General features: G+C 37.8%; 1 protein-coding gene and 1 long non-coding RNA gene across 2 annotated transcripts in view; one reads left to right on the top strand and one right to left on the bottom strand.

The window, feature by feature from the left end:
- Positions 1 to 5,558, top strand: part of LOC121524144 (alpha-2-macroglobulin-like) — a 34,734-nt gene extending 29,176 nt beyond the window's left edge. The window contains exons 29-36 of the mRNA XM_041809393.1: positions 9 to 196; positions 1,682 to 1,894; positions 2,546 to 2,670; positions 2,835 to 2,925; positions 3,660 to 3,728; positions 3,814 to 3,919; positions 5,133 to 5,174; positions 5,361 to 5,558. Of these exons, the coding sequence (XP_041665327.1) occupies positions 9 to 196; positions 1,682 to 1,894; positions 2,546 to 2,670; positions 2,835 to 2,925; positions 3,660 to 3,728; positions 3,814 to 3,919; positions 5,133 to 5,174; positions 5,361 to 5,365 (839 nt within the window). The 3' untranslated portion in view covers positions 5,366 to 5,558. The remainder of the gene's footprint in view (positions 1 to 8; positions 197 to 1,681; positions 1,895 to 2,545; positions 2,671 to 2,834; positions 2,926 to 3,659; positions 3,729 to 3,813; positions 3,920 to 5,132; positions 5,175 to 5,360) is intronic.
- Positions 5,368 to 11,892, bottom strand: LOC121524154. Its single transcript, XR_005993099.1, has 2 exons — positions 11,713 to 11,892; positions 5,368 to 5,647 (listed from the first exon to the last, which is right to left on the bottom strand). It is a non-coding gene; the product is annotated as an uncharacterized LOC121524154 (long non-coding RNA).
- Positions 11,893 to 13,355: the final 1,463 nt, after the last annotated feature.

Below are 13,355 nucleotides of genomic sequence, written 5' to 3'. Positions count from 1 at the left end.
GTTTTCAGGAGGTTTCATCCACTGGTCTCAGTCTGCAACAGACCACTCATCGTCTTTATCTGTGGAGATGACCTCCTATGTGCTGCTGGCCATACTTAATGGTTCTCCTTCTGTTGAAGAACTGGGATATGCCAACAGCATGGTTAGATGGCTGACCAGCAAGCAGAACTATTATGGAGGCTTCTCATCCACACAGGTTGGCTCAAATAGCACGTAGCTGGACAATCCTTAATAAAGTTTGTAGTTGTTGTTGATTCTCGGTCAAAATTACCAACCAAGAAAAATGAAGGACTCATATATAACTCAAACATCCTCGAGCAATTGTAGCAGTGCACTCTCTGTTGTTGCTGGATGAGCCAGGCATAAACTTAAATTTTAGCACCAGTTCAACTTTTATTCTGATAATAACAGAAGCATTTTAGGTCTCTCACCTCTCCAAAAACGCTGAAACATAGAAACAAATAATTTACTAAAATGTAGGTTCACTAGCGGGCACAGGGATTAATAGTAAAGCTGGGATTGTAGCCAGCAAAGCATAACAAAACTATGAGTTCACATTGTTCACCAATCAATCAGCATCATCACAGAGATGTTTGATATTAATTCTCACAGGCTCTCATACACATATGGCATGGATCAATACTTCTTTTACCTTTAAAGACACACTTATTTAATTTTTAGCAGAGTTTATAGGCTCTATGCCCAGCAGGCTGTGACGTATTATGGAAAATAAGGCCGCTGTACAACTTCTGCCCAATGATACGGGCTAAGCCAAAACGGAATCTAAACCGTCCTGTACAGCATTCATTAGTCAGTTTTTTGTTTGTCTGTTTCAATTGTTTTTGTGTTCATTCTTTATCATAATAGCATTCAAACGTGCTAAAATTATGTTTCAAAAATGGTTCAATTTCATTTCTGGCTATCATTGCTGTGTGCTGCAAAATACATCTTCAACTAAGTTTGACTCGTCATTGACAGTCAGCTTTAGTAGCTCATGCAAACAGCGAGTAAACCACAACAAATCTACCATCATACGCTGTTCTCTTCTATGCTCAATCTCCCGACCCGAAGTTTGGGAGCCGCCTGCCAAATGCGGAAGCGATTCGTGCATAGAGCCCATTACAAATCATCTTATCTCTGGTACTGTCTGATAGGGCTCCAGCAGAGGGCACTGATGTCACACAAAGAACCAGTCCCAGAGGAAACTCATAAGTGCACAATATAAGCAGTGCTTTCACAATCAGAGTAATAAATAATTGCACACAATGGTAAGTGAGGTCTAGTAAATCCTTAACACTGCTACATAAGCAAAAGTAAGCACACACATAAACCTCTGGAGACAATTGAACAGTCCAAAACCTTACTTTGGGGTTTTAATGCCTCTATGCTTTATGCCTTTATTTATGGATGGAGTAGGGAATAAGGGACAGAAGAAGTGGGGGCAAACTAGCTGGAAAGAGGTCATCAGTTGGGGCTCTAAACTGGCCCTTGCATCCCAGAACCCCTGTATTCATTTATATTATCCTTCTTATGTTTATGATTTGAGGAGCATTTTAGCTTTCAGTTTATCCAAACCAAGCTTGTCTTGACCTGTAAGGTTAAGTTATCTCTTAAATAATTAATCCTTACCAACACTAACCAAAAGCTTCTGTTCTACTCATCTTTTGTGTTTGTTTCACAGGACACAGTGGTGGCCCTTCAGGCTCTGGCTCTCTACTCCACTATGGTGTACAGTTCAGACGGTTCCAGTAAGGTGTTTGTAAAGTCTCCTAGCGGTCAGCTGGAGTTTGATATAAGCCTGGATAACAAGCTGCTCTACCAGGAGCAGGTGCTAAAAGATGTGTCAGGAGAGTACATCGTAGAGGTGACAGGAATGGTGTGTGCTTCAGTGCAGGTCAGTTGTTACTGCAGCTCTTCCCTTTTCTCTTTAATGTTTATAAGCTCACAGCATGAATCAAGAAGGCCAATTTTGATATCTTTTCTCCCTCATGATTTGAAATTCATTAATGAAACCAAAACATTGATTCACTGTTTGGTCAGTACACTGTATGAAGTGCTGCTTTTGTTGAGTCCTCATTTCAGTACAAATGGTAGAGCATAGATTGACAGAGCTGAGCTTGGCTGGTCTCCATTCCTCAAACTTTATTATTATTTCTGGTGGAGAACTGACATACAGACACAACAGCAGCTCAACAAGGTTAGAGCACATGGACTCCTGGAGCATCTCATGAGCAGCAAAAAGGAGAATATGGACATGAATATAAGCTTTGATTTCATTTTTTATCCTTGGAAACAGTCCTATGTGTAATGTATATATCTGCTGGAACCCTACACTACACCACTAACTTCAGTGGTGAAATTTCCTCCCAAGTACAGAACAGATTTTAAGCAAATACAGGAGGCGTAAACACATTTCCATTTTCCTTATGTTTGCGCTCTCAAAATTATTTGCTTCAACATTTTCTGTTTAGTTTAAGGACTAGTATTTTAATACTGTTTTGTTTCATTTTAATGAAGTAAATGTCTTTGTATAACTCTTTTCTAGATTTCTCACCACTACAACATCCCAGCTCCTATCACAATAACCAATCTGGATGTCAAGGTCACTGCAAAGGCGGAATGCAACAGCTCACTCATCAGACCCATCATGAGTCTGACCTTGGACACCATGTAAGTAATCATCAAAGTAGTAGTGTTAATGCTCATTTATGCCCCCTTAACATAAGCAACTCTGTGATTTTCCCTGTCAAGCTCCCATTCAGTGATAGCAGACTTCAGAACCTGCAAGTATTTCTGCTTTGATCATGATGAATGAATCTAATATTGTGTTACAGATACACAGGAAGCCAGGACGTTTCAAACATGGTGATCCTGGACATCAAAATGCTTTCTGGATTTGCACCAGACCCTGAGTCACTGAAGGAGGTAAGTTAGTACATTAATGTTAACTTCAATTTTGAAAGGGTTTAACCTTGACCAGAATGATACAGATCCTAATTTTTTATCCAGGATCAGATATTCCAGTGAACTTTTGTCTTGGATATTAACATTTGAATTGGATTGGATAAAAATGAGATTGATAAACTAGATTATCAGTACTCCAAATTGGATCCTCAAATTACGTACTTTGTCCACAGGGGGCACAAAAAACCCACACAAACTGAAAGAACCTCGCATTCCAAACCAAACAAAAATTTGACAAGCAGAAACAAGCGAGAGCTGCTCATCTACGCTATTTTCTTTTCTTTTTTTTTTTTTTTCAAGGACTCACATCATTCTATACTGTGTATTTACTTAATAGTAAACCAACATTTTTGTTTCACTGATGAATTTTCATAATGAGGGAGAAAAGCTGTTAAAAGTGGCCTTCCTGATTCATGCTGCACACTACTTACTCACATCATGAACCAGGAGGGGCACTTTTAACAGCTTTTCTCCCTCATTTAGAGAAATTTCCTGTCATTACACTTCAGAACAGCTCTGAAATAAACAGAAAAAATTGATTAAAGGGTTCAAATCTAATTTCATAGCTTCTTTTATTTTTAACAATATGATTTAAAGATCTGATAGCTTTAATCCCATCAGCTTACTTTTGATCATCTGGGCAATGATGATGCTGATTGTCTCCCAGCTAAATGTTGTTTAATGTTTATTTACAGCTGAAAGAACAAACAGATGTGGAACGAGTTGAACATGAAAAGGACCACGTTCTGGTGTACATAAAGGAGGTGAGAGGATTCCCAGTAAGAAAAAAAATGAATGAATGCTCTGCAGATTTGTCCATAATTATGTCAACTTTCTGTCTTTCTGCAGTTGGCAAAGGACAATCCCAACCAATACACACTGAATCTCATACAGGAGCTCCAAGTGTCCGACCTGAAGATGGCTGTGGTCAAGCTCTACGACTACTACCAGCCAAGTAAATCAGATACATAATCTGCACTAAACATCATCAATACAGATCAGTACACTCTTAGACTCTACATCTCAGCAGACCTTTACATTTAAAAAGTCAAAAATACTACGTTTCATTTTGCATTACTACATATTATTTTGTATATTTGGTTTAATTTTAAACATATTTCAATTAATATTAATTTCAGTGACTCCTATTATCAAATGAAATATCTTGTCACCTTCAATATCTTCCTAATGAAGCACTGCCCCTGGCGAAAGTGGGACCCTAAACAATTTTTTTTGTTTGTTATACGCTTCTCTTAAACTTAGATTGTGTAATTTCTCAAAATATTACTTTACTGACCACTTATATGCCTGAGCATGATGCTCGAGTAAAGTCTATGCAAGGGATCCATTCAGTGACAAGCTGGACACTCAGGCTCGATGGTATCTCTTTTGTCCGGGCCTTTTCCCCCAGACGATACACCTGGTGACCACCGGCAGTTTTGGGCTCTTGGGACATCCACAGCATGATCAGGGGCTCGTAGCAACCTTCCTACCTGTCCAGACTCTACCCTAAGTCTAGGTTATTCCCCATACCCACCCCTCAGTCCGCCCTAAATGTGTGACAGATTACTTTCCCATGTCCCTGGTAATATGCAAGGACATCTTCAGCACAACCAGGCTGCTTACTAGCCACAATTGTGCCAAACTTCAGCCTGATTTTTTGCCCAAACATCCCAAAAATTTAGCACAGTATTGTACATTTAACAATAAATTAAATAATACAGAAAGCTAAAGCTAATCCAGCCATACAAGTGCAGTCCATTCTCAGTATTCAGTTGTGTAACTTGGTAATGATGCCATGTGTTTTTGGATGGATGAGGAACATCAGCAGACACAATTTCTTAAAACAGTCCTTGAGTGTTTTTTTTTTCCTGTGTTTTTTTGGGCATTTCAAATCCAAAGTATTACCCATTTGGATATTGGTTTGCACCTGTCAAATGATACATTAACTTGAAACTAAGCGATATATTATATTTTTTTCAATACAGGCACAGTTTTGATATTTATAGAGTTATAATTCAAAAATGTTCCAACAGTGGTTGTATTTGAGTTGTGAACTTTTACACCATGAGTGTCTTTGTCCCTTTATCAACAAGGGTTTCTCTGTACCTTTAATACCTAGTGAAAAACAACAAAAAAATTTACCATCTCTCTATTTTTTCTCTAAGGTGATGTGGATCAAGAAGATTACATCTGCCCATGTGCTGCAGGTAACACACACAATATTTCTTTGAAAAAAAAAAAAAAAAAAGAAAGAAATCAAAGATAAATAATTCCGAAACACACAAGCTTTATTATCTTGAGCTGGCTGATGGAGGACGTATTACCATGAAATTAAAATAACTGAACAACAGAAGCAGAACTACCCTGTAAATAACTGTTATTCTCTTTTGCAGCTTGATGTTTGAAGCGTGGTCATCTTCAGTCCATCACTGACGCCAGTCCAATAAAAAAAAAAAAAAAAAGTACTTTCTGAAACTGCTCTGTTTTTGCAAACATGCACAAGCAGTCATCATCCATTACAGCTGTGTCACCAATAGATTTGTGGAACATGAAACTTAATTTCAGTAAAATTAAAAGCATTGTAACAGAAACTGTTCATGTTTTGACCTCTGGTGTTTTCCTTGCTGTTGAAAAAAATCCCAAGTCCTTTGTTACTTGGGTCACTGTTGTCCTTCATCACCTGTATTTTAGATTACAGAAAAAACATAATTAAAACTTCTTTTCATTCCTGTGTCCCTATAGTGACAATCACGGTGGTACATATTATATGATGGGCCAAAGCAGCATAAATTGTAGTATTTGTTACAGAAATTATCGTCATGTTGCGAAAAAGTAAAACAAGAAGACCCAGCAAACGCAAACTTTTTTTGTCAAAAAGTCTCCCAAAAAAAAACACTCAAAAATCAAACAGTCCAGTGACAAAGAGTTTAAATGCAAAAGCTCAGCAAGTAAAAATCACTGGCAGACACAAAGGGACAAAAGATGTTCAAGATGTAAAACAAACTGACAAAAACAGGGAGTAACATTAAAAACTATATAGAATAAGGGTGATCAGACACTGGTGAAACTAGTGAAATGGGCTTATGTTATGAAATTTCAATTTGAACACTTTTATCCTTATTTTTTAAATAAAAACCAAAAATGGGTCAATTTGACCTAGACACCACAGTTAGGGTTAAGCATATAGAAATATTGTAATGTTAGCATCAAGGTTATTTTAGTTAACTGAAACTAAAATTCAAAAATCAATTTAGTTAACTGTAACTAATAAAAACTAAGCTTTGCCAAAAAAAAAAAAACGAAAACTACTCTAAGGATTAAGAAAACCCATAATAAACCCAGACTTTTTCAACGAGATGTTAATGTGAGCCATAACTTAGAAGAATTGTGGGTGGAAATCTCTCACATATAGTCCAACTAGTTAGTGACTGGTATGTGAGAGAGCTGAAAGAAATGTCATTTGTATCAATATACTATCTTAAGAGTCATTTTATATTTTCAAAATAAAATGTTTTCCATTTTTTATAAAACAATGAAATAAAAAAAATGCAATAAACATAATCCTATAGAAAACATAAAGAACAACACTTCCAACAGTCACAGTAATTTTTGTAAGCACACCACTCATTTCTGTTTAAAATATTTTCAACATTTGTCAGAGACATTAAGAACTGGGTTTGAATAAAAGCTAAGAGTGTTTCCTTTAAAATGGTTTTAAAACAAAATCATTTAAAACCATCAAATGTCCTGTCCATAAGCTGAAACTAGGATATGCACAATGAAATTTTCAGTAGGGGGTGGTTCACTTCATCAGCTGTCAGCTGATAACTACAACTCACCTACCACTCAAGAAAGTCCATCATGCCAAAAATATTAACGACAGACATGGACCCTTTTCAAAAATTATTACAAAGTTTAGCCTCCTTGGGTGGTGTCAATATCTGGTCTGGCCTACAGACTAATATGGTTACTACTCAAACGCTATGCCTGTCCTGTACATAGGATCTACATTTGCTAGCCGACACATTCAAGGTAAGACATGTCAACCTGCTGTAAACTGTGATTCACATTGTGAGCTGAGCATAAATACAGTAGCTGCAGCTGAGCACTTACTGTGGTTGTCCATTTTCAGGTACAGGAGTTTATTTCAGGTCAGGTTTATCAAGTGTTTTTCAGGTATTGATCTCCTTTCCAGTCAGAGTTTGGTACTGTGATGTGAAGCATTAGCTTATAAGACCTAACTACATGACAGCATGGCACTATATTCACGCCTTTGGGATATATTAAAGTAACTCTGCTATCACTGTAAATATTGACAGGGAATACATAAAAAGATAAAACTTTGTTTTGTTTTTTTAGTAAGTCCAGTAAGGTTCATTTTCACATAAAGATATTTTGTATTTTAACAGTTTCAAGTTGATTGATAGTACAGTCACTCCATGAGGTAAAGGAATCAGTTGTTATTGAACGTAAACACAGTTAATGTAAGAGATATAGTTCACATGTTAAACTTTAACTGGGAGATGACTCAATTGATCCACATAACCCTAAGGGGTCAGGTCAAGGATCAGTGAGTCAGGTCTTTAAAGTCCACATTTAGTGCCTTTGAGCGCGTTTGCAATTCATTCATTCATATATCTTTTGAGGCCCATTATGCAACCATCAAATTGCTACCATCAGTGGTTTCTGCAGATAGCATAATGTGATTCCTGTATCCGTGTGACCAATGCAAGTCTTTGTTTTCATCATCAGCCATCAATAAATCTCCTTATATTTAGTAAAGATAAAGTTACAAGCCTGTTTTGACAATGTAAGGGGTAGAAAGTTGAGGTTTTCGAGTTGAGGCTCAAATGTAGTGGTAGAGTTAAAAGAGATGTCTGAAACAACTGCAGTGACATCCCCCACCAAGCAATAACTGTTAAATTTGATACAACCGGCTCTATTACAATATTATAATGTCACAATCATCATCATCTGAGGGTAAGTACAACACAGCAAGGATTTACACAGGAGGTTGCCAACCGTTCCTTATAACAAGGAACTGTTCCTTGTTTGGAAGCTGAAGTGCATGTTCCTTACTGAATTGGTATTATTACTGAATTGATATTTTTGACCTATTTGAAAATCAATGTCTCTATAGTTTTTATTCTAATGCAATCATCACAGCTGCTGCTTTTCAGTACAGTACTTTTCATTGAGCAGCATCAAGTTTCCACTATGCCTGTTCTCATTGACCAATAAGAATCATTTTCAGTGTTGTTTCCCCATGGATTCTAAGATACTGCAGAAACGTGACTTTTGAAAAACAGGGCTGACTGGGAGACCAACCCACTGGTAGAACAGAAGGCTGCAATAGTAGGCTACAACAATGATTGAGAAAAATACAACAAATGGCTAGAAAAATGTGAGAGACAATGTTTATAATGTGTTAAAGTTGTTATCCTTAGTTTTATCAGAGGGAGTTGGCAATCCTGACAGGAGGGAACAACATTAGTAAGTGCCAAAGAGTACAACTGTTGCAGTCACACCCAGCAGAACCTGAAACTGGTGTTCGCCACTTCTCCAATTAAAACACTGAACCTATGAAAACAAACATCTGCAAGGTTTTAAAGCTTAATCTTTAACTATTATCCTTTAAATTCTTTTAGGATTAATGAAGTAAAATAGAAATTGAAGGCATGGGTTGGACCCTCACACCCCCAAGCTTACAAATAGATTCGCAAATAGATACTGTAAGTTTATAGATGTGATCCTGACTAAATTTTTCAAACTGGTTTTAAAAGATTTCTTAAATAAAGTAACTGTTTTTTATTTCAATTATTTATTTATTGCAAAATGAATAAATTGGTCCACAAGTGCACATTTGATGTATCTCACAGACCCACAAAAGTACATGATTATATACATAAATGTACAATAATACACTAGTATGTACGCAGGTCTATGCATTCACACTGCAGTAAAAAGTGACCTGAATCTGATTTTTTGCTCACATGTGACTCAGATCTGATTTGTTTCTGGTCGTGTGAACACGCAAGTCACATTGAATCTGACCTTTTCGAATCTGATTTAGCCACTTTCGGATGTGGTTCTAAATCGGATATGTATCCAATCTTTTGGAAGTTGACTACAGTGTGAACAGGCTTTCAAAAAATATCATATCTGAGAAAAGATCAGAATTGAGCATTAAGGCCTGCAGCCAATATGCGCTGTAAAAAAAAAAAAAGTTATTGACCTTCTTGAAATAAATTGCTTCATCTGGTAACAAGCAACTGAACTACATTTATTCACCTAACAAGTTGCCAACTCAATTACCTTGCAACTTTTTAATTTGAGTTGAATGAACTCAATTTAACTAAGCTTGTTACCAAGTTAAAACATTTTTAAGTAGTTCCATTTTTCTCTTTAGAGTGAATGTTGCTATGATTTTATTACAACAATAATATAAGATGATAATGATATGCAACCATGTATATATAATTATTTGTAAAAGAGAACAATGACTGAGCTGAAAATACACACGAATCATAAGTTACATCTGAAGTGAGCCACTCAATCTGCTGTCTGTTGACATGTGACTTTTGCAACACATAAAATCTGCAAATATTGACTAAATCATCAAATACCTGTGTCTTCTTGCCTAGCCTCTTACTCAAGATTGACTGTTTCATGTATCCACTTCATGGGATATATTTCACATCCGTCTGGGAAACAGCCCATACATGGTGTTTGGAAAGAACAGAACCTTTCAAAAACAATCTCAGAGGGTGATTCAACAAAGGTTACGTGAGTCACATAGATTGCAGGCCAATCAGAGCAACAAAACATGTTACATCATGAGAAGAGCCCTAAAATCTTTACCACCAAGAAAACGTTCAGTGGGGTTCTTTTCCCTTCTTTCAATAAAGAAATGTTCAGTTCTGATAAAACTGCCAGTGTAGCTGCATCAGTGCTAATCTCTTCTCCACACTGTGGCTACCGCCTCATTCTCCTCAAATGAAGCTGATTGGTGCAATCATTCTCTGGCTGGAACAAACATTTCAGATTGGACATGACAGAATCTAGCCTATCCGTTAGCTTTGCAAGGTTTTGTCTTGCCTTTAGCTCAGACTCTCATGGGTCTTTAGTGTGGTTTAGTCAGTCCAAACAGCCACACTGGTCAGTTGTCTTGAATTAAGACTGTAAGTCCACAAAAAAATAAAAATACATTGCTAGCTCTGTCTTGCTACAACTAAACTTGGGCGTACACTATGTGATTGTTGATCAGTCCTGGCAGGGTTTTAAGTCACACGATTCACTTAGAAGGTTGGCCAACTTTCAACTTAATGGTGTGAAACTATCAAGTTGGTTCTGCCTCTGTTGAGTGAGATTAGTCAGATTTTGTGACTCTTCTTTCAAGCTAGCTGATATCTCTGTCCACAATGTTTACATTTTGTGTGCTGGACATTCTGTAATGAAATACATGTCTCTGATCCCTGCTCTTGCGGAGAAATGGACTAATTCTGGGCAGATGTGTGGGTGTTTCACTCAAATGTGGTACAGGTTTGTTTACACTGGCACATCACACACAGTTTACATAGTGCTGCGTCAGCACTAACAGTAAGTCATGTTTTTTTTGGTTCTCATTAGTAGTCAGAGTTTACCTACCTTGTTTTCACAATCCTGAGTTTCTTATGTGATGTGGGGTGTTACCCATCATGGGAGCCAAGACGGTAATTTCACGCCCTCAAGTGAAACCAAGTCAGTGACTCTCAGGTAACCACCCAGATCATTAGCATACTTATGGTTAACAGAGGATATATTCCTAGCCCCGTACCCAGCCCCAGTCTCTCATCGAAGAGAAGAAGCATTTTGTAAGGAGAGGTAAAACACCCTTGAGAACCTCAACCAAGCCCTCCTGCCCCTTTGAATCAAGATTTAGATACAGTAAGTATTGCATTTGTTTATGTTTAATCACTTATTTACTTGCAAGCCAAGGCTGAATAAAGAGTGTGATTGTTTGACATTATTTGTTGAGTAGAGATAATTTCAGCTGTCCAAGAATAGCATAACATGAAATGATCTCTCAGTGTCGCTGCTGCTGTATGATTCTGGCTGTAGTTTCAGGGTGTTGGCTGAGGCTTTATTATCACCTATCACAATTTTATTTTCACAAATTTACATACACATTTGATGTTGTTTGAGAATAATCAGCTGTTCTCAGATGCTCAAGCACAGGGGTGTCCAAACTATGTTACTTTTGAACAGGAACCTTGTATTGATTAATTTCAACACTGGCGGAGCTGCTGCATTTATTCTAAAAACAAACATTTTGACAAGAAGAACTTGTGGTTATGCCTTTTTTTTTAATGACTTAATTTTAATGATAATGTAGATGGTAAACACTGATAACCAAAATAATAACATGACTTTATTTAAGGTGGGTTTCACACTAGGGGCCCTGGATCTGAATGCACTTGAGCCCGAAGTCCAGTTCGTTTTGTGTAGTGTGAATGCAAACCTGGCGCCTGGGCACCGAGCCCACTTGGGGAGGTAATCCCGGGTGCAATTCAATTGGACTCTGGCACAGTTCGGATGCAAAGTGAATGCAACCACACCCAGGTATGGGACAGAGCGTCACATCAGCTTTATGGCATTATCGTACAAACTAAACTTCTTTCCAGCGTGGCAGTTTGTTCACATTTTTCCTCAATAAACCGTGGAAATCATCAGAATCCAGTCAATAAACGGTCTGTTGTGACTCACCTCATAGATGAACACAAGTTGGAGTCAGTGAGAGGAGTTGCAAAAGCAATAAAAGCCTCCTGTCCCCACAAAAGGTGCTGAATCTGCGCAGCGCAAGTCCATTTAATCCTCTCAGCTGCATGTAGATGTGCAGATATGAAGCACGATGTTGCTGGCATCTTAAAAAGTGATTTTAAATCATCCATGGCTGCAGGATGGACTTTTTTGTCGGGTTAATAAAAAAACAATCTTCGTTCAGGTCACGACTCTTGGGGTTGCTATGGTAGCTTCTTCTCTCTCCTCCTTGGCAGGGCTGTAAACCAGCTACGTGCATACCGCCACCTGCTGTTTCAGACTGAGTACATACACAAGTGGGCCTGGGCATGGATCGTTGTTGCTAGTGTGAAAGCGGGGGAAGGGGGAGGAATCACGCTGCGGCGTGGTTCGAAACACCTGGGACTAATGTGAAAGCACCCTATAACATCCTGATGAATAAAGACAATAACAGTAATAACAGCATGCACGGTGCTCATTTGGTTTAGTGTCTGTTATGTCTCAAGGTCTCCAGGATACTCTTGAAAAGTACAATTTTTCTTTAGATACAAGTTTTGGGGACTTTTATGCCTCTATTTTAGGGAAGAGGACAGTAGATAAAGGTAGAAACAGGGATGAAAGAGTGGGGGTCAGGCATGTGAGAAAGGAGCCAGAGGCCGTACCTGAACCCAGGGCGCCAACGTACGTGGAACATGACATAATTATTAGGCTATCTGTGCTCCATTGATTTTGTATCATTAAGGTTTTTCCTAGTTAGATAAAGGTTAGACTGAAAAAATAATGAATATTACACAGATTATCTCCAACAGGACTCAAAAGTGTGTTCCACATGTAAAAATCCCTTTCGTTTTCCCCATAGCATAGAAATCTTGTACCTTTGCCTTTTTCTCCATCTATAAACGCCATTTTGGCGCTGAATCAAATGTTTAATAGTCATAAGTATTCGGGTTGCTGGCTGACTTGGCTCATGCATTTGAGTGTTTTGATAAGGATTTTACTAAATGTTTTTAGGGTATTTGAGTGGCAAACTTCCGGAAACAGCACTGCCAAAAACATGGCTATTTGCCTCTTCAGCTCTAATATCATTAACATAGGCTATGTTTTTTTTCTTTGAGCACTAAGTTTAAGATTAAGTTTAAGATTAAGCTTACTAAGCATATGCTAGCCTGTGCTGGATTAGTTTTACTGAGACTGAAGGTGACATATCAGAGTGGCCCTGTCATCCTCACAGTTATCTGTATTTGGCCCTTTGTAGAAAATAGCTGGGTATCTAGCACAAGAGGAAACACTGTAACAGACTTTGCATTTAAGAAGTTGCTTTTTATTGGATGCTAAAAAATCTGCAACACTTTGGTTTGTTTGGAGATTACGCTGCACTAGTTAAAGTCTTCATCGTGCAAACAAACAGTGAAACAACTTAAGCTGTTTCAACACAGTGTTTAGTTTGGACCTTAAACTTTAACTTAAAACAGAACTAATGCGTAGCTGGGACAACAGGCTACTGACTTTTTTACTCTGGCTACAAAATTTCCCTGTTGTGATCAGCACAGTCCATTTGTTTAATAAGATATATTTCTTTTTCAATTTATCTATAACACACTCACCAGCAA

The sequence above is a fragment of the Cheilinus undulatus genome, linkage group 2, assembly GCF_018320785.1.
Source record: "Cheilinus undulatus linkage group 2, ASM1832078v1, whole genome shotgun sequence".
NCBI classification, from domain to species: domain Eukaryota; kingdom Metazoa; phylum Chordata; class Actinopteri; order Labriformes; family Labridae; genus Cheilinus; species Cheilinus undulatus.
Note: the sequence above shows the minus strand (reverse complement) of the source record. Positions and strands in the feature narration are given on the sequence as shown.